Source organism: Mus pahari, chromosome 22 (genome assembly GCF_900095145.1).
Source record: "Mus pahari chromosome 22, PAHARI_EIJ_v1.1, whole genome shotgun sequence".
Classification (NCBI taxonomy): Eukaryota; Metazoa; Chordata; class Mammalia; order Rodentia; family Muridae; genus Mus; species Mus pahari.
In genome coordinates this window covers 47,521,568-47,545,282 of record NC_034611.1, presented here as the reverse complement: position 1 = coordinate 47,545,282, position 23,715 = coordinate 47,521,568, and the positions used below count along the sequence as shown (strand labels likewise).

Below are 23,715 nucleotides of genomic sequence, written 5' to 3'. Positions count from 1 at the left end.
TTCCTGAGAGCTATGGAACACAGAAAAATGGATGAGATACAGAAGGGTGGAAATGGCCGGGCCAGGAGGGCAGAATCTTGGCATTTAGAAATGCAAGGCACAGGGATGGGATCTGTCTTTTAAAGAGCTTTCTTTTGACTTTGCTAGTCCGCAGGAGTGGAGCTCAGAGGATGGCTGTGCAGGCCCAGCAGAGAGTCTGCACACTCCCTGGGGGAGTCTGAGAAGTGATTTCCTCTACCCTTGCCCTGCCCCTGTGGTTGTGACCCCAGAAGATGAGGGGCTGTAACTTCCCTCCTCCTCCAACCCTCCCAGGTCTCAGAACCATAGGGAAGTGTCTTGGCTTCTTTTCTGTTGCTGTCATAAAACATTGACAAAGTGACTTAAGGGAGAAAGGGTTTTACTTTAGCTCACAGCTCACAGCAGTCTGTCTGTCATGGCAGGAAAGTGAGGGCCGAGGGAGGTTACTCTTTACCCTGAATCCCAACCTTGAGAATGACAATTTTTAAAGAAAATATATTTTATTTTTAATTATGAGGGAATACATGCACATGAGGGCTAGTGCCCTTGGTGGCCAGAGGCTTCAGCTCCTCCTGGAGCTAGAGTTACAGGTGGCTGTGAGCCACCAATGTGGGTGCTGTGAACCAAATTCTGGCCCTCTACATGAAGCTAAGCCATCTTTCCCACCATACCTCTTGCTCAAACTCCTGACTGCTGTGGTTGTCAGAACTGAAACCAAGCAAGAACTAACACTGCTCCTAAGAAGTTTAAAAGGGGGCTGGAGAGATGGTTCAGTGGCTAAGAGCACTGACTGCTCTTCCAGAGGTCCTGAGTTCAATTCCCAACAACCACATGGTGGTTCACAACCATTTGTAATGGGATCTGATGCCCTCTTCTGGTACTCGTATACATTTAAAAAAAAAAAAAAAAAGTTTAAAAGGGACCCTCCCCCTCAAAACAGGAAGACAATGGGGAATCCACCTGATGAAAATTTATCTTGTTAACCAGCTTACTGCATACAGCTGCACCCCAAAGTTAGTCTCAGGCTTCATAGGTTTAAGAGGACAGTCTTCAACAACTGTTCCACTCTAGATGTCCGTGGCAAGAAGGATTCCTGAGACATGGTGTGAAAATTAGATGATTTGGCCAAGGCCACTGAGCTGAGGCTGTGTTGTTCTCCCTGCTGGCCTGTTCCTTCTGGTCTGAGGTCATTCAAGAACTGGGCAAGGAAGAAAAACAATCGACAAGGTAAAAGTCAGGAAAGTCGGGGCGCGGGGGGGTGGGGGTGAGAGAGGCACAGTGAGGATGATTCCCAAAGCACTTTTACTGCTGTCTCCAGACAAAGTCACAGTCTACCAACCTGTGTAACTCTAAAATCTGACTCCATCCCAGAAAAGAGGGTCCTGCGTGTCTGGCATCTTAATAAACACCGACTATGCCCCTTAAGCAACAAAAACACAGTGCCACTTCTTAACGTGACATCTTGATCCCACCTCCTCTGACGAAAACCTGGTTCCTCCCCTTCCGGGTGATACGCAAGCCCCACCCATAGAGTGCGAAGGTATCCCTGTGATGTAATTGTTAACGGTCCGTTTCCGGGGCGGAGCCAGGGAGGGCGGGGAGTTTAGGCTGTGCCGACCCCTGAGCCCCCCTTCAGGTGACTCCAGCCCCTCAAAATCTCCATCCAGGGCCTAAATGTCCCAGCTCCCCTGCCGCTAGACCTCTCTCTTTGGTGACTCCACGTTCCGATCCCTAGATAACCCTCCTCCTAACGCTTTAACTTCTAGTGATTTCCATAGCATCCATCCCATCCTGTCCCGACGGGACAATTGGCTTCCGGGGGTGGGGGCCACCTGCCTCAGTGTACCTGAGGACTATTCAGACTCGTCCTGGGAATGATGGCGAAGGGGACTTGCGACTGGGAATAAGTGTTCCTATCATGCTGCTCCCCAGGAACCGTTCGGAGCCCCGGACATGTCGCGATTGAGGAGATACGAGGTGGCGCTGGAAGCGGAGGAGGAGTGAGTGGAGGCGGGAGATGCGGAGGAGGGATGTGAGGCCGGGGGTGGGGGGGAAGGTGAACGTCCCGGGGCGGGCGGAGCGGGCCCTCGAGGGGCGTGGGCTGCTGCTGTCCAGCCCTTGGGGGCGGGGCTTTCTGGAGGGCTCGGTTCCAGAGGTGGGGTCTGTGGGTCAGCCCCGCCCCTCCCGGTCCGTCTCTTTGCCTTGTCTTTGCAGGATCTACTGGGGCTGCTTCTACTTTTTTCCTTGGCTGCGAATGTGGCGCAGGGAGCGGAGGTGAGGGGGCTGCGGTCTCGTGGGGGCATGAACGAGGTTCAGTGTCGGTGGACGGATGTGGGGGAGTCCAGGCGCCCCGTGCCCCCGCCTCATGTCATTGTCGGGTCGCCCTACAGCTCGGCGCACCCCCGGGAGCAGAAGCTGGAGCCTCTGCGGGGCCTAATGAGCTGTTTGTCGAGCGGCCTGAGGCCTGCTCCCCAGCGCTCGGGTCGTGGTCTCCTCTGTCGCACCCCCACCGCTGTTGCACAGACAGCCGGTGCATTAAAGATTTAAAGTCACGCCCACTGCCTTCCTGACTTTACCGCCGCAGCCGCCTTTGGTGCTGGGAATCCCACTCCACGCCTGCTGTTTCTTAACCCACAGGGCACCCCTCCCTGGTAGGAAGCCCTTGCACGTCTAGGACTCCATTGCTCCTCAGGGTCAGGCTTCTAATTACTATCAGTGACTGGCTCCCTGCCAAGCCCTCCCCAAAAGCACCCACATCTTTCCCCCACTTATCTGTGTTCCCAAAACTTCAGCTGTTACCACCTTCCTCTAGCCGTAACTCTGCCAGATGTCTGAAGACTCTTCTTTTCCTGGGAGTGGATATAAAACATTTTAGCCAAAGTTGAGGAGTCCGCTGTCAGTGAGAGGGAGGGCCAGTTCCTAGAAGCTGTCTCCTGCAGTGTACCCCAGGAGAGTGACAAGGGTCGAGGGTCCAAGATCCGTCCTATAGTTAATTCCCCAAATTGGCTCCCCCGGTCTGATCCCAATTTTGTGTTTGTTTTTGTATTTAATTTTTTAATTGTGTGTGTGTGTGTGTGTGTGTGTTTGTAATGTGTGTGTGCCCACCACAATGCATGCGCATGCGAAGGTCAAAGGGTATGACCCTTTGTGAGGGTTTTTTTCTTCCATATGACTTCCCGGGGTGGAACTCGGGGTCTCAGGCTCGGTACCATGGCCGTCCTGCCAGCCCCACCACAGTTTTAAAAGTCCCTGGCATCAGCAAGAACTAGCAGTTTGCTAAGAACCCTGCTACCCTACCCACCCACCCCACCCCCGTGTTAACCATGTCCACCCAAATCACTCTGGAACCCGTTAACCCTTACAGTGGCTGAGAGTCAGACTGGCCTCTCAACCACCACGTAGACCCACTGACTCCCATTCCGGCACGGGCACCTGAGGGTGACGTTCCGGAGACAGCCTGGATCCTGGCTGAGCTCAAAGCTGACTTTTAGCCTGGCACTGCCCCTGTCATAGCTCACTGTGCTGAGAAGGAAGCCTTGGCCTCCATATCTTTGGAGAAGCCAAAATAAGGAGAGAAGGGCACAGAGCCAGGAAAATGTCCCTGCCTTCCAAAGATCTCTGGGTTGACAAACCCAGGGAGCTCGCAGTGTCGAGCAGTATAGACAGGATGATGGAGTGGGGCGAGCGGGGCAGGCGAGGTGAATTTCCTTAGAATTTCCTTTTTGGAGAAGCACCCAAGCCCCGGGACAAAGATCTAGACCGGGAGTAAGAGAGAGGTCCTGAAGCTTCTGGTACCAAAAATTCAGGATGAGTGGCCTCTGGCTTGTGGGTGACCTTCAAGTGTGCAAACTTTTAGCCATTCCCTCACAATGTCTGCATCAAAGACACCTTCAAATGCTTTGACTAGCCCTGGGTCCACATCTTCCCAGACTGTCATAAGACCTCTGAGAAAATGTCCAAAAGGTACCTATGGGTCTTTCCCTGGTCAGGGGGAAGCAAGGCCTTTTCAGTTTAGCTATAGCCAAAGAGACTGCTTGGAGGCTGTGGAAGTCCTATCCTAAAATCTCTACTCCACAGAGGATGGCTGGCCTCAGAGCAGGAAATTCAATCTCCAGATAAGGGATGGATTCTTGGTGTTATGACTCGGTTTATATTTTAAGTCCAGAGCAGAACTTGAGAATTGAAATCCCCAGATTAGGAGTCTAGGCTATTAGCCCCATAAACACACCCCCATTCTAGGTCATTTACAACTTTCCAGAAAGCGTTGACTCAAAATGAGTAGGAATTTTGCATACAGATCCAGTTATACCCCAAGGCCCCACTGCAGTACATTTGGATTTCCACATTGATCCCACATATTAGTGCATACGTATTTCTGATGAAAGGAAGCGTAGGGTGGGGTACAGGTGTTTTGGGTTTGGGAAAATGGATATTTCTGAACCTGGGTTCGGAAGGGTATGTTCCTTCAAGCCCAGAATGGAAAGACGATAGAATTTGAATCAAAAGAGACGACCTAACTTTGTTCTTGAGTCCGATGTCTCCAACAAGCCAGAGACTAAGTCTGGAAACCCCCAGCCTCCCACTGAGAAGCTGGCATCCGTGGAACAAGACCAAGCAGAAGCAAGAAGGTGAGATTTGGGAGAGGGGTGGAGTTTTGTTGATTTGTTTGTTGAGGCAGGATCTCACTATGTAGCTCAGGCTGGCCCCGGAACTCACTGTGTAGACTAGTCTAGTCTCAAACTCACAGAGACTCTGCCTCTGCCTGCCTAGTACTGGGGACAAGACATGTGCCACCGTACACCCACCCACTTTCACCTGTTTTAACACCAGCAACCTGGCACCAAAGAACTTTTATTTCTCTCCCTCATCTGCCTCAGTTTCCCTCCTTCATGGTAAACATCTCCCTATTAGCCAAGAAGAGTCTGTTTTAGGGTCCCATCAATTTCTCCTGATTAGAAAAATGCAGGGCGGGGCGGGGCAGGTAGTAGGGAGGAGAAGATGAAGGCAGGTCAGTGCTGGCCTGCCTCCTGTTCCTACCCACTCACAAACTTCCATCAGAAGTGTGTATGTTCACTAATATGGTTCAGCGCGATGGTTGTGGAAATGCAAATGGATTCCAGTGGGGCTTTTGGGTATAACTGGATCGGTGTCATTTCTGTCTGTGAGCACACATTCATGGGCGTGACTTCATGAGGTTACATGACCCACATATGACTGTGAATGTGTGGCTATGGGTGTGAGCGTAAATGACTATCAGGAGACGCCACCGTGGACCACGGCTGTCCTGAGCTTCTGTACCATCAGCCCGTACGCCAGCCATTCGCTAGCTCTCTCCCATCTTCTCCATCCAGGGCTTAGAAGCCCATGGGGAAATGGCAGTCCGGGCAGGGGGTTGGGTCACTGACAACAGGCCAAGAGTTAAAGATCAGCATCACAAGATAAGCAAGGCATCACCACCTGAGTCTGACTCACCTAGTGCCCGAGGCGAAGCTCAGCTAGATAAAAGCTAGGGGAGCAGGGGAGAAAGGAAGGAAGGAAGGAAGAAACCTCCGGGCTGAGCACCATGGAGGGGCTCTCCCCCACCAGCAGCCTCCTGCTGTTACTGTTGCTTCTGAGCCCAGCTCCTGAAGCAGGTGAGTCCTCAGAGGCTGTAGAATGTTGAGCAAGGGAACTAGAGGGAACAGGGCCCAGAAAGTTGGACCTCTAGCTATGTAATCAGAGCAGCTTGTGGGTCCAGACCTCTCTGAAGTGTGGCCCCACTGTTCTCCAGCCTTGCCTCTGCCCTCCAGCACTAGCTGCTGTACTCAGCTCTATAGACAACCACTCCCAAGCAGGCTGCTGAGGAGGATTGTCCGCATGGAACTGCAGGAGGCCGATGGGGACTGTCACCTTCAGGCTGTCATGTGAGCTCTGTCCCCAACCTTGATACCTCTAACTCTGCCCTCAGTCCGAACCCCCAATATTCATCCCTAGCCCCGTTACTAACGCTGATACCTACCCGGATTTTCATCTGGCTTTTGCCCCTAACCCTGAACCTTACCTAAGCTCATCCCCCAAATGTGAGCCTAGCTTTGGACTTTTCCCTTCTCAGACTTCACCTGGCTCGGCGCAGTGTCTGTGTTCATCCCCAGAACCGCAGCCTGGCTCGGTGGTTCGAACGCCAAGGGAAAAGGCTCCAGGGGACTGTACCCAGTTTAAATCTGGTACTACAAAAGAAAATGTACTCGCACCCCCAACAGCAAAACTAATAAAGCAACATTAGACGACACTCTCCAAAAACTTCCGCCTCTTTTATTTCAACTCTTCACACTTCCCAGAAGGGCCAAGCCCAAGACCGCACACAGTCTCCAATCATCTGTACACACACATGCAGAGAACTTCTGCTCACTGTCTCCCACACACACAGTCACAGGAACACAGACTTCTGTACACATTCCTCAGGTGGATTTCCACGTCAGGGACAACATCAGAGGTCCAGACAGCATTCAGCGGGCAGCAAGTTTGGAGTATAGGTGTCAAAGAAAAGGGCTCCAGACTTCCAGCTGAGACCTCCATCCATAGGGATCCACAGCCCTGCCTCTTTCTGCCTGTCCATTTAACCACCCAAGTCTGACCGGGTTACAGATGAAATCAGCTGAAGTTCTCCGGGGTCCTCTGCAGGTTTGGAATTCCTAAAGGAACAGGGAGCATGTCAAGAGACAGGAAGACTGGATCCAGACATCCTGAGGGAAAAAGGGGGGACATTTCCAAGCCAAACACTCTAAGGTGGAACAGAGGAGCCCGCTTTTGAGGGAGCCCTAACACTCTAAAGATAAGGAAGTAGATAAAGCTCTGGGCCAAGGGTAGGGGTGACAAGCAAGCCTAATGACCTGTGTTCTGTCCCCCGGACCCATGCAAAGGTAGATAGACTCCCAGCACATGCTATGACAAGTGTGTGTGCATACACATACCATACACACACACAACACACAACAGTAATGAGATTTAATTTTTCAAATCTGGGATAGGAGCAAGCATTGATCCAAGACATTCAAGTGGGGGAAGGGTAATATCAATTCTGACACCTTAAAAATGAAGGGAGCTGCCATAATTCCCAATGCTGTAAATGGGAAGAATGCTGTAAATGGCACTTGGGAATGGAAGGTCTACTGGCTCTCCCCCTTGCCTAGAAATAAAGGAAGACCCAACTCCAGTGATTCCACTCAATCAAGCACTTAGATTATCAAGTGCTACTCACCTGGAAGCTTTTCCACCGGGATCATGGGGGCCAAGAACCCAGGTTTTTGCGGTCCATCCTTCCCACTCCGTCTCAACCTCAGCCTGAAGCATAAAAGGGCAGCTGTCTCCCTAATACCATGCCTCCTCCAAGAGGATTTATTAGCAAAGGAAGAGGAATCATGACAGAGAAGACAGGAGGGGAAAAGTGGTTCCAAGCTCCAGCAAGCTCAGTGGGCAGTCAGCAGAGGGTGAGAATGGATGTGTGGTCCATGGGTATCAAAGCAGCTGTGGGGCAGGACAGCTAAGGAACCAGTGGCACTCACTCACCAGAGCCCCAGTGCCAGGGCTCCAACAGCCAGGCCAAGGCATGAGAAGATTCCCAGAGATGTTAACACAGCCACTTGCTCCAAGGGGTCCCTGTGATCTGAAGGAAAAGGCCACATGTCCCTGGGAGAACAATGTTAGCCATGCTTGATGCCACTTGGACTTTCGTCCTCCACACACTCTGTCAATCCATCAGACTTACCAAGTGGCCTTGGGTCTGGCTGCAAGGAAGGCCTTGGAGGAGCCGGGCTGTCCTCCTGAGCTACTCCTGCCTCTAGCTGCTGTTCGTGTCCTTGGCTCCAATCAGGTATCTCGTCCTGCAGGGGACCTGAAGATGGATGAAACCTCAGAGGTGCACGCAAGAAGCGTCTGCCTTTCTAAGGCAGGAGCAGGGCTAGAACCTAAATCTGAGGTAGGGGCCTAGGAGGGAGTTTCAAAGGGTGTGGCCAGCTCCTGAGGATATGGCTTGTAGACTTGCAGACATACGGTCTACATGTGCAGAGGTGGAGATGAGGGACTAAAGCAGAGGAGGGCTGCAGGCCAGCAAGGCTAGTGAATAGGACAGCGGTGCTGAGGCCCCTAACAAGGGGATGTGTAAAACTGTCTAGTGGATGGTTGCTTTGGGGTGAGGGCCCCACCCTTTGTCTTTGTTTCTGTCTCTCACCAGTGCTGGGAGTACCCCAAGCCTCTGGGCTCCAGGCGCTCCACGTGCCAGCATCCAGAAAGTCCCTGGCACTGACTCGTACCGCATGGGGCAGCCCGGCCACAGCATCTGTTATCACCTCCTCCAAGCCAATGGGCTCCACCTGGAGGTAAAGATGGCTCCTCAGGGTGTGGTCCCAGTGTAAATAAAGAACCTGCCCAGCCCCGGGGGCCATCGAAGAGTAGCCCTCTCCCACACTGGCATCCCTGTCAACTCGCTAGGGATGGTCTAGGCCCCATGTTGGGTGGCTGATGGGACAAAATCTAGGTGTGGGATTTGGAAAATGTAAACGTGTAGAGGTTCCTTGGAGGGCCTTCGGTGTCAGCCAGTCTGTGTTCAAAACTCTACATGACTTGCTGAGTGGACTCTGGTCCTCCACATCTCGGCTTGCTCATTTGTAAATAGGGTGACTATACCTAACCAGAGATAACCTGTCCAATGTGTATTGAGGTACACTGCAGGCAGGCAGCTCTGGATGCAGATTATAAACTAAAGGGACAGCTTCCCAGGACAGATGCCAACAAAACTTTGACATTTCTGGATGTGGAGATAAACTATTTTCACGTAGACACAGGAGTGTGTATACGAGAAGGGTCCTCTGGGTAGAAGGTACCCCTTTCCTAGAAGTGATTCTCTCCCACCCCCTCTCTTTGTGTGTGTGTGGAGGGTGGGTTGTGTGTTGGTGTAATGTGGTGTGTGTGTGGGGGTGTATATGGTGGTGTTTGTGTGTATATGGTATGTGTGTACGGTGGGGCGTGTCACAGCGTACATGTGGCGGTCAGAGGATGAACTCAGGAGTAAGTCTTTCTGCCTTCTACACTGCTTGAAAACAGGTTCTTTGTTACTCTCAGCTGCACAGCAGTGCAGAGCTAGCCCCTGAACTTCTGGGCATTCTCCTGGCTCTACCTCCCTTCTTGCTGTTGGAGCACTCAGGTTACAAACTATGCTATCTCACCAGGCTTTATGAGGACTCTGAGGATTCAAACCCAGGTCCCCGTGCTTATAAGCGGTTGTTTATACACTGAGCCATTTTCCCAATCCCCAAAAGTGATTTTTTTTTTAAAAAAAGGCATTTCTGTCTTCCACAGACAGGCTTGCATTATGATTAGTTACCCAGGACAGGAGTCCTACCAGCTACAACTCCAGCACCCAGCCCAACACCTGGGGAACACTTATAGAGAGAGGGAATCAGGTCTTCTGAGACCAGCCAGTGCCTAGGAGCGATGCAGAGTATTTGAACTCTCAACACCAGAGACAGCACTGGAAGACGAAGACCCGAGGCACACTGCAGACCTCACCGTGGACCAGGCTGGATGCTGTGCTGGACGGTATTGCAACCGGAACTTGAGCAGGAAGTGGGGTTGGCGACGCCAGGAGGCAGGGTATGTCCAGCTGGCGTGCAGGCGTCTCGGGTAACCAGGTACCGATTCCACCCGCAGTCCTTGGGGTGGATCAGGACGCACTAGGGGTAGCCACACACAAAGTTCAGGGTAAGTGATGGGTACTCATCCCTTCCCACAGTGTGTGTGTAAAGGTGCTTTCCTCAGATCTGTCCCAGGAAGGAGGGGAAATGTCAAATTTGATCACTCACTGAGCCTCAGGACCTGTCTGTCATTATTATAAGATAAGCAGCAATCCAGAGAAAACAGAGTTTTGATAACTTTGAGTGATAAGCGGATTTTTCTTTCCATCGACAGAAGATTCACTGGCCCAAAACCTAACCTACGTGTACTGCCTTCTCCCCTCCCACACTCAGATCAAGAAAATAAAGGTTTCCCCTAGGCAGGGAGAGCATGAGATCGGGCTCAATGATGGGAGCCTCGAGGGTACAGAGCCGTCTGCGACTGCTCCGTCTTTATGAAAAGGAGAGGACCAGTTGGAAGTTGGGGCAAGGGGACTGTAAGTCTGTGCGGAGTCTCTGTGACGTGGGTCTGGAAGGAGCTTGGGGTACTCACAGATGCTCTGTAATCTCACATCCAGTAGGCACGTGCTGGCACCCAGTGGGTTCACCTCAGTCACATTGATCCGGTACTCACTCCAGAACTCTGCCCCATGGACCACACATCGGGAAGCCTCCAGAGGGTCCTGTGGACACGGCCAAGGCCCGGTGGATGGACTTTCCCTAGAACGGAGGATGTTGTCTTGGGTTTTGGAAATAGGTCACAAGTTAAGAGTTCCCAGTCTCTCTGACATGTCCTACCTCTGACGCTCAGCCCCTGGCAGCGACTTCTTCCTGGTAAAAAAGGTTACCATCCGAGGTTAGGAGGGAAAGAAGGCCCTACCACCTCTGAGAACTTGTCAGAACCTCCCTCCCTGTCTCCCATACCTATCTCATGCCAGCAGCCCCAATTCCATAGGCACCCATACCAGACACACCCACACATACCTGTAGGAAGTAAGGTAGCGGGTGGGCAAACCGCTGACCTGGCCTGGACTCCAAGTACAGGAGAAGTTTTCATAGTCTACTGCCTGGCAGGAGACCTCAGGACGGGCCGGGGGGACTGGAGACAGAGGGTACGCACGGCTGGAGACCAAGACACCCCTAGCTCCATCCTATCCCAGAGGGCTTGCACGGGTCCCAGGTCCCCTTGGGGATCCCATGGCCCCTCACTGCCACCTTCCCTAACTCACAGCCCAGCTTCAGGGTCACCATGCCCCCCGATACACCATCCGGGGTCTGGCAGACGTAAGTGCCTTCGTCAGGGCTGTCCACCTGGGCCAAGACCAGTCTGTGTCCTAGTCCAGAGTCAGGTCCCTGGAGCAGCCTTGAATCTCCATCCCGAAACCAGGACACTGGAGTCCTGGAGGAGAGAGGAGGAGGTGAATCAGAGAGAGACAGGGTCAGGCTGTGCAACTGTTCTCTGAGAGCACATAAGCACACTTGCAATCAAACCAGGATTCCAGGGCTGGGGTGGTGGTGCGCAAGAATCATCTCGGGAGGCTGAAGCAGGGGATCAATTGGGGCCAATTGGAGCTACATAGTGAGTTCCAGGTCATTCCCAGGTACCAAGAATAATACACGAATAAAATATAAACAAGAAAGAAAGGAGACTAAGCCCAAGCCCAAATTCCCTTCACACAGTCCCTTGTGGTCTCCCGTGGCCTTCTTTTCCTTTATCACCCCCAACTTCCTCCTGCACAGGCTGAATTCTCTTCTTTCTGTTCCTTAGCACTGAGGTCAACCCCACCTCGGGGCGTCTCCACAAGCTGCTGCCCCCGTCAGGAGTGTCTACCCTAACCTGGCCATTGCTGCTCCTTTTTGACCAAGTTTCTTGCGTGCTTGCTGCCTGCCTTTCCCACTATGATGGAGACGATGGAAGACACGTGTCTTGCCGTGTCTCGCCGTGTCTCAGAGCCTACGATAGACCCGGCACTTAGCAGGTACTTAAACATAGTGGCTGGTTGACTGATGGATGATTTTTTGGTATTAAGTAGCCACCCACCCCCCACCCCCCCAAGGCTTTGTATATGCCTGGCGCCAAGCGACATCCCCAGCATTAGCAGCATTTTCTATTGAATAAATACATTTGGAGAGTTAGGACACGCAAGCAAGGATTATGGCAGAAAGAAATGAGTTTAGGAGGGAACGTAAGATCTGGGCAGGGTCAGGAAAGGGTCACAAGGATGAGATGAACAGACAGGTGGACACTTACCCAGCACTCACTCCGGGGCAGCACAGCATCACGGGCCTGCCAGGCTGTCCATACTGGACCCCTGTAAAAGGCAGTTATTACTTCTTTTATACACCCTCCCATTTATGAGGAAGATAGGGTGAGGGGCAGGCTGCCAAGCCCTGGGTGGGGGTCATTGTGTCAAAGCACGAAGTTACACTTGGGAGCCAGAGAGGCATTTTCTTACCTGGAGGACCCCAAGCTTGGGGGCAGGGGGAGGAGGAAGACACCAGGGCTGTAGCCACGGCCACCAGGACCCTGGTCAGCCCTGAGCAGCTGCTGCTCATCTGTAGAGAAAGAGGACACTTAAGGACTCACCCGTCCATGAGCTAAAAACCCCCGGCTTATCCTCTCCAAAGCTGGGGCTTCCTTAAGGAAAACTGAAGTACCAAGAGAAATGAAGCTACTGAAAATGACTGAGGAATCTAACCTGAGCTCCCCTTTCTCACCATATACCCAGTGTTGTACTTGTCCTTGTGTGTGTACACACACACACACACACACACACACACACACACACACACACACACACACACGTGTTCATCCCAGTCCTGGGCTTAAGGCCCGGAACAAAAGCCAGAGGCAACAGACTGTGCTAGCATTCACCCCCCACCCCCGCAACACACCACACCATCCTTGGCGCCCACCCCTGGCACCAAAGATTGGCACCGGCTCCGCCACTCCCATTAACCCATACGATTCAGCTGCTGAGAATTCTGGCATTCACCCCCAACCTGACCAAGGCTAATTATTGCCTCTGGCCAACATACAGCAAACCTCATCACCCGCAGATAGGGAGCTGGCATGATGGGCCCAAATGCCCCCCATACTCCCAACACGAGGCCCTTCCCTGCCCTAGCTGCCAAGGCCTGGCTTCGTGCTCTCGTGCTTGGGCCACTCAGATGGGCCTGGCTTGAAATCTTGTTGGTCTCAAGCCTGTGAGGCTGGATGTAGCTAGGGTGCAGGCTGGGGCTGCAGAATTAAGCGGATCCAGATGCCCTGGCTCCTGCCAGAGGCTGGGAGCAGGCGAGGAGCCAGCAGATGGAGATGGAGACATGGTGGCTGAGAAGGGAGGGGAACTGGGAGCCGGCAGGAGCAGGCGCCTGCCTGATGTGGGGGGGACCACAGCACCAAGTGCAGGGTAAGGGGGGGGAAGAAAAGTGTTCAGGAGCAAAAGCAATGGAGTTGGGGGCCAATATGCAAGAGGTCTGGATTGGTGCAGCAGGGACTCCAAGTCTGAGAAATGTTCTTCTAGAGAAGGAGTGGGGGACTGGGAGGAAGGACTCGGATGGCGGGGAGCAGCAGCAGAGTGAAGGTAGTCAGAAAGGGATAGATGACAAGCCCTCAGTCAAACTGCCACAGGACCTCTCCAGAGCAGGGCAGAATGAGGCCTTCACATATCTGTGATCCCCCGACTGTCCTGTTGCCCCCCATCCCGGTCCCAGCCCCGTTTACCCTGGTTAGTCCCACCCTACCTTGATAATCACAGCGATTGAGTGCCCATGGCCTCCCAGACTTCCTCCTACAGGCTAAGAACTGACTCCTGCCCCACTGAGTCCTGGGACCCCAGAACCATCCCCTCCTTCCCGTGTCGAGCCCCGCCCCCTCTGGGCCTTAGAGCTGAGCAGGCCCCCTCCTCCACCTCTTCCTCTTCCCTCTCTCATTCCCTCCACCCTTGGGCCTGGGAAGGAAAGAGGCCTTCCCCTCAGGCTGGAAAGGAAGCCAGAGGCACAGCCAGGACCAGCAAGGAGAGGAGGGTAGCCTCTGCTTGTGCCCCTGTCGCTAAAAGATTTTCTTTGTTTTCACAGAGCCACCAAAGCCTACTTACTCGGGGACTCCCTAGGTAGTTGACTAACGCAAAGATATTCACTTGAACACATGTGGACATAATAAAAGGAATTAGCACACAGACACACTCATTCCTGTTCTTTCCACTCTCCAGCAGTGTTTCCTTGGGGCACAGCCGGCTGTGTTTCCAGGGGAAAACGGGCTTCACACTGGAGAATATAAGGAAAGGCCAGAGACCAGTTTCCCCTCTTCCCTGGAGGTTGCAGCCATTTCTATTTTTCCCCTTCACCGGTTGGGCCTCAGCACCAGGAAATGCCTTTGATCCCTTGGTGCCAGATACACAAGACCCACAGTTGCCCTCAGATACAGTCACACACAGATACACACACTCAGACACATTTAAACAGCTTAGCCTACTAGAGGTCCTATTGACACAGAGACACGTGTGTGTGTGTGTGTGTGTGTGTGTGTGTGTGTGTGTGTTTCCCCTATAATCCCTAAAAGCAACTCCTCACCATGAGGAGCTCTTAGTAAAGACGGACCAGTGTCATAGCAAGGCTACAAGTCCTTGTGTGGCCAGAAGCAGAGAGTAAGCAGGAAACTCAGACAGAGGGACACTGAGGGACAGACAGCCTATAGACAGAACTAGAAAAGCAGAAACATGAGATACCTGGGGTGGGGGTGGGGGGCTGTGAAGAGACATAAAAATCTCTCCAGGAAGATAACCATAGGGACAAGGAAAGAAACGTAAAGAAGCAGAATCAGGCATGAAAACGGAAACACCAGAGGAGCAGGGCGCCAGGGATATAGCTCAGTTGGTGGAGTCTGCCTAAAAGGAACAAAGCCCTAGGTTTGATACCCAGCAGCATACAAAAACAGACGTGCCACATCTGCAACCCCGGAGAGGGAACCCAGGCCCTGGCTCACACCAGACAAGCGCTCTGTCACTGATCATTCTCAGCCCCCATCAGCTCTCGAACAGAGGAAGAAGGAAAGCCATGTGGCTTGGGGGGTGGATCTGTCTGTTGCTGCAGGCTGGGTAGAAGTCAGTTTCCCTCCACAACTTAAGCAGTTCCCTAACAGACAACACAGCTTCACTCCCACACAGTCTAGGCTAGGACACAGGACACATCACGGTCACAAGTCTCACTGTTGCTCTACTACTGAAGTCACGTATTAGTACACACACACACACACACACACACACACACACACACACACACAAACCCAGCCACCCTGGCAGACAAAATCTAGACCCCACAGAAACTTCCCCAAACACATTCCCTGGTGTGGTCACAGCCCTTCTCCCAAACAAACGCACCTAAAGAAAAATTGCCCACCGGCAGACACATTCCCCCCGGGTTGCTGTACCGCCAGCAGACCCAGCTGGAATCGCTGACAGACACACCAGATGACACCAGTTTCAGAGCCTCGCACACACCGACATCGCCACACACAGAGACACACTCATAGCCCATCCGTCACTCCCGGCCTCTCAGATCACACACCACCCTGCCCCGCCCCCTCTTGGCAGGACTTGGGAGTCAACACCCGGGTCCCAGTAGGGCCTCACCTTCTGCGGCAGCCGCCGCCAGCGCCCTCCGCCCTCACCCTCTGCCCCGGCCTCCGCTCCCTCCAGTGCTGAGCTCCGGCGGTGGGGGCGGCTCCTCCCAGCGCCAATAGCACGAGAGAGGTGAAGCAGGGGGGGCTCTTGGCCCATTGGAGCCTCCAACTGCCAATCACTTCCACCTCCTCCGGACACTTCCTGTCCCGTCTGGAACTTAGAGGAGGGTGCCAGAGTAGGATTCCTAGGACAAAACCTGAAACTGCTGCATTCCTTAGACCTCTCCTGAAGGCCTGTCTTCCCAGGGACAGCAGGTCTGAAGGTGTCCAGGCCCTTCTCCCTGGCGCCCACACAGCCTCAGGTTCCCTAGTGAACCACTGGGCAGCTGACTGTATTCGATGAAGATGCCCCTGACTCCAGATGAGATAGGGAGCCAGGGGGTTGGTCTAGTTCTCTTAGACTTTTAAAACAGTCAGGCCGCATCCCGTGCCACTGAAATCAGAATCTCTTCGCCTTTCATCTAGATTCCTGCGCTGTTTTTAAAAACTCCCCAGGTGTTTCCAAGCCTTAGGCAAGGTTAGGGGGTGTGTTTATGTATGCCCTAAGAAGCCAACCACCTACCTAGCCAGCCAGGGAAGTGCCTACTTTGTCTCATTTCCCAGCCCCAGGCAACATTCCAAATCCCAGGGACCCATCCCCCATCCAAGCCTCCAAGGTCGCAAGATAGCAAGGAGAGAAAACCTGGGTTTTCTCCGCCAGGCCCAGTCACTTCTCCAGGCTTAGAGTGACTTCTTGACCCCAAGACTCAGTTCCCCTGGAAAAAAATGGATGAAAGTCATTCAAGCCATCCCCACGTCTGTCATAGCTCTTACATTTGCTTTAGAATTTGGAGACCACCAAGTGGTATCTGGTCTCAAACATCAAACGCCCCGTAGTTCCTCCACTATGGCAAGGAAAAACAGATCCAGAGAGGAGGTGGATTCAACATCATTCTAGGCCCTGGGGCTCTCTCTCTGGCTGTCCTCGCCATCCTGAGCGCCGTCATCTGCTCCGTGCAATTCTTGTAGCATAGGTACAGTGCTGAAGCCACATCTGCCGCACATGGAAATCCAGGAAGCCAAGAACACAAAGCCACACGCACGCTCCCAACCCGCCCCTTTAGCCCCTGTGGTCTGGAGCAGCGTCTGGCTGTGGCCACTCACAAAACCAGGGTTCTGGCCAGCAGCCCAGTGTCTGGGGTGACCATGGGACTAGGACTCTGCTCACCCTCTCTCCACCAAACTTTGAGGCTCAGGCTTGAGCTGACAACGGGCTCAGTGATACAAACGGCTCTGGCCTTCCGGTAGACGCTGCCAAGCTAAGAACACAAGATTTTTAAAATAGTCTCCTAAATTAGCATGCTACCTATATCACAAGTGAAGAGGACTAGAAACAATACTGAATATTGTTCGTTCGGAGAGCAGAGGTAGACTTTTCTACTCTATACTTAGGGCTGAACATGGGGCCTTACGTGTGTCAGACACACACTCTATCACTGGCCTATTTCACGGGTCCTTTATACCAGACAGTCTCACCAAGTTACCCATGCTAGCCATGAATTTGCAATCCTCCTGCCTCAGTGCCCTGGGGAGCCAGGATTACAGACCTGTAACACGAGATCCAGCTTGGCTTTGGTTTCAGAGACTACGTCTTGCTAAGTAACCCACACTGGCCTCAAATTCACAGTCCTTATCCAGCCTCCAATGTGGCGGAATCACAGGCACACACCACCACGTCTGCCTTGGTGAATGGGGATTCTTGCACCAAAATTTTTCAAAGTCCGTAGGCAAGAGTGTTTGGAGTCACACTTAGCCTTTACCCAGACTCCAGAATGTAAGAGTCCACACTCCTCTGGTGTCAGAAAACACGGTTAAAACGTGAGACGCAGTTTTATTGATGTCACATCTGCCCGAACTCCAGGTCCCAGGTCTGTCAGGTACAAAAAGACTCAAGGCCCTGATGTGGTCACAGTCAAGCGATGGCTGCCGTTTCCTTGTCTTTCTGCGCCAGGCAATAGTGTACCTCGGGAAGCGCCCTTAATCTTTCTGCAGCCTATAAAGCGACAAGAAGCAATCAGAGAGAGTAAGGGTCACCTGGAGTTCTGGGCCCAGGAAATACTGAGGAGGGCTTATGGGATGGGAAGATTAGTTCAGGATAGCTGGAGTCACCAGGGGGTGGAGTTGAGCGGGCGACTGAGTTCTAGGAACGCAGAGATTTTTTTAGGAGGGCTCTCCAGGGTCAAGACTGCTGAGATCCCGTGAGGAAATGAGGTGAAAGGATGTGACGACCCAGGATGTGAGGCCTGACCTGTTCGGGAGTGAGGTCACGCTGGGCCTGGGCAAGCATTTCATAGCCGACCATGAACTTCCGGACAGTAGCGGATCGCAGGAGTGGGGGGTAGTAGTGGGCGTGGAGCTGCCAGTGGTCACAGGTGGCTCCAGTCTTTAATCCCGTGGGAGCCCCTGACAAGGAGAAGACAGAGGTGATCTGGGAGGCCCTTTGTCAGCCTTCAGACTAGCCCCTCCCCTAAGCTAGGCCAGGAAACTGAAGATTACTACGTCTCCAGGTATTTTCCACCAGGGAGCTCAGACATTAGGAAGCAATCGGGAACGGTGTCACCAAATCTCCCTTCTCTCAGTCCCAGCACCCATGCACTGGACAGCTGTTTTAACAACTGTGCTTTAAGGCCTTTAAATCAAGGATTCTAGTTCCCTAAGCCAGAATCTAAAAGCCCAGAAATACTATTGGGGCTACCCCAACCCCAAAAGCCTTACCATGCCAGCCCATGGAGTAGGGAAAGGATGTCTCAAATAGGTTGTCATACTTGATCAAGAGCTTCTTCATGATGGAGGCTAGATCTGGAATCAGAGCCCGATTCTCACCCCCGGGGAAGAGATGCTGGCCCCATCGGGGCTATTCTACCCAGCACCCAGTCCCACGGTCCTACCCGGGAGACTCACCATCACGCTCAGCGGGGGTCAGCTCAGGTAGCCGCCGCACATGCCGCCGGGGCAGCAGAAGTGTCTGGAAAGGCCACACTGCCCAGAAGGGGACCAGAACTATCCAGTGCTCACTGGTTAGGACTAGACGTTCCTGGATGCACAGAACGGAAGTGAAGCATGCACGTGAGAGGGGGAAGGATGCAAGCCATAGGGAAGCAGAAGGATCGGAGTCTCCCCACTTGTATTAGCACTTACTCTAAGCCACCATAATGTTCCTTTAGGTGCCTGCTAACGTCCTATCCCCCTTTAAAGCACGTCTCTCTGTGAGGGTAAAAGGGCTAGAGACTCCCTGGGGGACACAGGGCCTAGCTCTCACCCACCTTCCTGAGGAGCTCTTGGTGACCATATTCCAATAACAAAGGTTTTCCATGCTGGCTGTAATAGGTCTGCTGGGATCGCTCCTCACGCTGGGCGACATCTGGCAGGAAACTGCTAGCCCAAACCTGTCAAGGGGGCAAGCACAAAGAAGAGCAAGCCAATCCATTATCTCTGGGCCTCTGAATTACCAATTTCTTGCATTTCTTTTGCCCTATCCCTTAATCTAGTAGTCCTGTCCACAATGCCGGTGGACCCTGCCAAGAAAGCCATTACGGCCTGTCACATACTTGCCTGGCAGTGGGGATGGGGGTTAGAACAGCCCATCATGGCTCCTTTGTTTTCAAAGATCTATTGGGTAAAGAAGAGAGAGAGATTCAATAGTCACACAGACATCAAGCCAACCCCTCCTTACCATACCCCGTGGAAGCAGTAATGCTATTCCCCCAAACCAAAATTACACCTCCCCACTCACAGACCTGCACCCAAGGGTACTGGGCACCCAGCTCCTCTGTGACTGAGGCCCATGCATCGATGACAGCTCGGATCTCAGGGACAGACATGAGTGGCAGCGTCACATCCGACCAGGGGTGGAAGCACATGACCTTACTAGGTGGTGAGGGAAAAATGACACAGGGAAGGGGATTGGGTGCTAAGGGCAGGGCCCAATCTCAGGTCTTCGTCTTCAGCCCTGGGCTGGAGGTTGTACGAGGGGAAACCCAAAGTTACCAAACTCCTCTGGCGGCCTCTGCTCGGAAGAGAGGGTGGTCACTGGGTCCTGGAATAAAGGAGTATTACTCTCTGCAGCACAGGTCCCCGGGTCAGACCCAGTCTCCCTTCTCCCCAACAGTGGTTAAATTGAGGTTACCTGGATCCGGAGCATCGGGCTGCAGAGCCGGGAAGTCATTGTCAAACAGGAAGGTGCCATCATAGGGGGGATTCACCTACTGACAAGAATAGGCTAGAAATACTACCACCTGATGGAATTCAAGGGCTACCCAGGCTGCAACGGGGGCGCGAGGAAGGCCCACTCAAAGGATCAAAGTTGCTTGCCAGGAAATGATGACCCAAAAGGAGGCGCACTGCTCCCTCTTGTGGGCGAAGGGTAGTAATAAGGAAGAACTATTTTCTCCTATTCCACTTGGTGGCTGTGTTTTCGGGCTTACCTCCCCATTAGCTCGTGTGGCCCCGGGACACAGAGGGTTGAGTGGGTCGTGGCGGGGCACCGTCTTCAGAAGCTGGGGCTCCACTTGTCCTTGCCAGGGCCGCTTCATGCGATGGGCTGACACTAACACCCACTCGTCCTGGAGCGGGTTGTAGCGTATATGCTGGTGTTCTGGGGACAGTCAGTCAAGGATCAGTCAGCAAAACTCCCTGTCTCCCTCTTCCCCGAATGGCTCTAATGCCCTAGAAGGCCCAAGTACAGGGACGCTCTCGGTCGGCGCAGTGTTTCTAGAAGCTAAAGGCTGGCGGAGGGGAGTTAAAGGGTTAAACGCCCTCCGTGCCACATGGCCTGCAAGCCCTTCCTTCCCTCGCCCCGCCACCCTGGCCTCGGGTAGGAGTGCCGACCTTGACTCTGGGACTAAAACTTCCTACGGAAAAGGAAGGCTCGGCTCCGCACCGCAGCGGGTCCAGGCCGCCCAGCAATTACCGCTCGCCCGGAAGGTCTCCGCCATGGCGTCCGCCTCTGAAGCCTGCTGGCGCTGCTCAGGACCGGCTCCGCTGTGCGACAGGAGGCCACGAGAACTGACCTAAGGTCAGTCAAAAAGATACACAGGGTAAGCGCCCCATTCCATTTCTCCCCCGCCCACCCTGGATGATTGGCTAGCCGCCAACACGTGACGAGGGGGGGGGATGACAGCCTGCCACTTGAGGGCGGGGCTCGGGACCGCCACACACTTCCCCAGGTTGTTTTGATGATTCTCCTGCACATTGGGTTGGAACTACTTCTCTGGAGAGCATCTGTGAAAACTGGTTGCTGTGTCCATTCGTCCGGCCACGTATTCGGGTTGCTGGCACGAGCTCAGGGCTATTTATTGGAGCATGGACAACATAGGAGCTTCACCACTCAAGGACACTCCCGTCAGCAACCTTTAACTGCCAGTAGTCCATCAGAAAGGGCGGAGCCTCGAGAATCTCGCCCCTCCCCCGCCCCCCCAATCCGGTAGGAAACCTCGATGTGTCCATTCTCATATTTTGTGCAGGTAACCACAGGTGTAGTGAGGTCTTGTGTGCAATGGACCTGTCCTGTTCAGAAGACATCGTTTTTTCACTGAGCATCTTAACCGTGTGCCTAGGTTCTGTGTGGAGCATAGAGATGCCCTGGAGCGTTCTGGACTCAAGACCTGGGTCACCTGTGGAGCAGCTGTGGTTAAGATGCAAATTGTGGAAAGGGTGGGGGTGGGGAGCTTGATCATACTGTAGATGAAGCCTGCAGCCTGGCCCTTCAGATATTGCCTGGAGGCGTGAGTACTTCACTGTAACTATGCCTCTAGCCCCAGGAGCAGAAATAAATTTAGATTAAAGGAATTGAGTAATTATAGGGTGTGGTGGTTACACACCTGTAATCCCGGCACTCCAGAGACAAAACAGCAAACTTACACGTTCAGCCTGCACAGCAAGACCCAATCTCTATAAAAATTAAACCAAGCCAGCCAGTGGTGGCCCACGCCTTTAATCCCAGCACTATGGAGGCATAGGCAGGTAGATTTCTGAGTTCAAGGCCAACCTGGTCTACAAAGTGAGTTCCAGGACAGCCAGGGCTACACAGAGAAACCCTGTCTGGAAAAACCAAAAATAATAAAAAGTAAACCAAAAGACAGTAATATGTGTGTGTATGTGCGTGTGTGTGTGCGTGTGCGCATACACACCAGGCACAGTGATGTGTTTGCCTATAGTCTCAGCTATTCTAGAAGCTGAAGCAGATCATTTGAGCCCACAAGTTCTAGACCATCCTGGCCAATATAGTGAAGCCAATCTCAAAAACAAGCAAAAGGCCATCAGTATTTGAAGGGCAGAGACAGGTATATCTGTGAGTAGCCTGGCTACATAGAGCGGTCTAGGCTATTGAGGTTTGGTCTGCTACTAAGTATTATGATGCTAAATACTGGCTGGGGGTTGGGGGGAGCTGGAGAGATGGCTCAGCTGGAAAACGGAAGATGGAGATGGAAGAGCACCTACTGCTCTTCCAGAGGTCTTGAGTTCAATTCCCAGCAACCACATNGTGGCTCACAACCATCTGTAATGGGGTCTGATGCCCTCTTCTGGTGTGCCTGAAGAAAGCAATGGTGGTGTACTCATATGTATAAAATAAATAAATAAATCTTTTAAATGCTGGCTCCCAAGGTCTGGTCACTCCCACAGACAAGGAGATTCTCATGTATACCAAGTGATGCTGTGTATCCTTGCCCCTCAAGTTATCCCTGATTGGTTAACAAAGATGCCTACAGCCTATAGCTGGGCAGAAGAGAAGTAGGCAGGGCTTCAGTTCCCCCAGCTATGTAGCAGAGAGAGAGAGAGAGAGAGAGAGAGAGAGAGAGAGAGAGAGAGAGAGACTGAGACTACTACAGGGTAAGGGATCCTGAGAACTGGTCATGAGGGCAGGCCAGTTGAAGTAAGAGCAGCCCAAATGGGATTTAGCAAGTCACATTCCAGAGTTTAGACAAAATCGCCATAGAGGGTTGATTGTCTTAGGCTTATTACAAATATAAAGATTTAGTGTTTTAATCTCTGTAGCAGGAACAGTGGGGCTGCCTCTGTGTAAACGCTGGGGGCAACACAGCCACAAAAGCATCTCCTGCAGGAGGACCTAATTGAGGACTGCCTGAAGGACCAAGGATGGCTGGTGCAGACAATGCCAGCCAATCGGGAACTGCTATTTAGAAAAGATGCTTTCTTGGGACCAATGGTGCCGGGTGGAGGGTATTAAAGGAGCTTGCTGCCCTGTTCAGATGAGCTTGCTGAGGGGTTTCTCACCTGCTCCGAGTCTGTGGCGTGGATTCTGCACCACTTCACCTCTAACCCCCAAGAGCAGGTAGGGTCAGGCGGTGAACAGTCCGGGGCACAGGAAACATCTGTTGCCCAGGGTGATGAATGTGTCTGCTTGAGAACCTCCTTTCCTGGGGGCTGGCCTTTCTCTGTTGCTGCAAGGACTGTGTCCATGGTTTGACCTGATCTGCTCTTCTTCTCCTCACTGTGCCCCCTTCTGTTGCTTCTTCTTAGTGTTTTATGTTGTGGGTTTCCGAGAAGGTGAGCGCCTGGACCTCATTTCTGTCTTCTTTGTCGTCTCAGTCTGTCCGTCCCAGTGACCTCGCTTTTGGTCTCCGTTCAGTTTGAGGGTGAGCTTATGGTGGCCATGTCTTCACATTTCTTTGTCTTTGGTGAGCGTGCTATGGTGAGCATGTGGGACATCTCATCATCTTTTCTGCCTTCTCTGTCTTAGTCTGCTCATTTTCATTTCTGGTCTGGAGTCATCCTGGTACCTGACATAGGGGCTGGTTTCCCAGGTGATGGTACCAGAGATTGGCTCCCAAGCGCCTTTTCCTTCCTGGGTACACCGTTCAGACATAAGGCCTTTGAGCTACACCCAAGGGAGTCTCCTGATTAGTACGTGACTTTCGTCACCTCTTCTGTCCTGTTTGTCATTTATTTCCTTTGTGCTTGTTGACATGGGCTCTCTCCCCTCCACCATCAAGGGACCCCAGATTAGGGCTCTGAAAACGCTCTGGTTACTCATGGTCTCAAGGTTAGATTCATGACCTGGATCAATTTTGGGAGGAGGCCTCTATGATGGCCCCCTGGATATCGCCAGAGATCATGTGGGACCCTGACCTCTGGATGTGTGTTCTCTTCCTTGCCCAAAAGCACAAGGTACAGTCTGGGATTATCCCTCCCATGTTCTTTGTCCCCATCCTCCTGGCAGTCATTGCCAGTCTTAACAATTCTTCCCCAGGGGCTGGTGAGATGGCTCAGTGGGGTTCAAATCCCAGCAACCACATGGTGGCTCATAACCATCCGTAACAAGATCTGACTCCCTCTTCTGGAGTGCCTGAAGACAGCTACAGTGTGCTTACA

General features: G+C 52.7%; 3 protein-coding genes across 11 annotated transcripts; 1 reads left to right on the top strand and 2 right to left on the bottom strand.

The window, feature by feature from the left end:
* The first annotated feature begins 1,556 nt into the window (after positions 1–1,556).
* On the top strand, positions 1,557–6,297 carry LOC110338651 (C-C motif chemokine 27). Of its 6 annotated transcripts, none has more exons than XM_021222004.1 (6): positions 1,557–1,654; positions 1,951–2,018; positions 2,233–2,292; positions 4,549–4,646; positions 5,789–5,921; positions 6,110–6,297. In XM_021222004.1, exons 2-6 carry the CDS (start codon positions 1,972–1,974, stop codon positions 6,264–6,266), a joined length of 495 nt encoding a protein of 164 aa, XP_021077663.1. In that variant the 5' UTR covers positions 1,557–1,654; positions 1,951–1,971; the 3' UTR covers positions 6,267–6,297. The 6 variants fall into 6 exon arrangements, with proteins under 6 accessions (XP_021077663.1, XP_021077668.1, XP_021077666.1 ...); XM_021222007.2 differs by having other exon boundaries at positions 1,578–1,654; positions 4,494–4,646; XM_029533376.1 differs by lacking the exon at positions 1,557–1,654 and adding an exon at positions 1,662–1,729.
* Il11ra (interleukin 11 receptor subunit alpha) lies at positions 6,290–16,057 on the bottom strand. Its single transcript, XM_021221985.2, has 13 exons — positions 15,296–16,057; positions 12,122–12,221; positions 11,917–11,977; positions 10,895–11,064; positions 10,650–10,764; positions 10,464–10,496; positions 10,219–10,385; positions 9,562–9,725; positions 8,225–8,366; positions 7,763–7,888; positions 7,564–7,660; positions 7,256–7,338; positions 6,290–6,689 (listed from the first exon to the last, which is right to left on the bottom strand). Exons 1-13 carry the CDS (start codon positions 15,440–15,442, stop codon positions 6,649–6,651), a joined length of 1,446 nt encoding a protein of 481 aa, XP_021077644.2. The 5' UTR covers positions 15,443–16,057; the 3' UTR covers positions 6,290–6,648.
* Positions 16,058–16,141: 84 nt separating this feature from the next.
* Galt (galactose-1-phosphate uridylyltransferase) lies at positions 16,142–20,736 on the bottom strand. 4 transcript variants are annotated; one of them, XM_029533373.1, is made up of 12 exons: positions 20,542–20,736; positions 20,294–20,393; positions 19,809–19,978; positions 19,511–19,586; positions 19,372–19,420; positions 19,122–19,251; positions 18,937–18,993; positions 18,648–18,770; positions 18,286–18,418; positions 18,100–18,183; positions 17,633–17,787; positions 16,142–17,377 (listed from the first exon to the last, which is right to left on the bottom strand). In XM_029533373.1, exons 1-12 carry the CDS (start codon positions 20,602–20,604, stop codon positions 17,297–17,299), a joined length of 1,221 nt encoding a protein of 406 aa, XP_029389233.1. In that variant the 5' UTR covers positions 20,605–20,736; the 3' UTR covers positions 16,142–17,296. The 4 variants fall into 4 exon arrangements, with proteins under 4 accessions (XP_029389233.1, XP_029389234.1, XP_021077651.1 ...); XM_029533374.1 differs by having other exon boundaries at positions 19,511–19,589; positions 20,294–20,734; XM_021221992.2 differs by lacking the exon at positions 19,122–19,251 and having other exon boundaries at positions 19,511–19,589; positions 20,294–20,734.
* Positions 20,737–23,715: the final 2,979 nt, after the last annotated feature.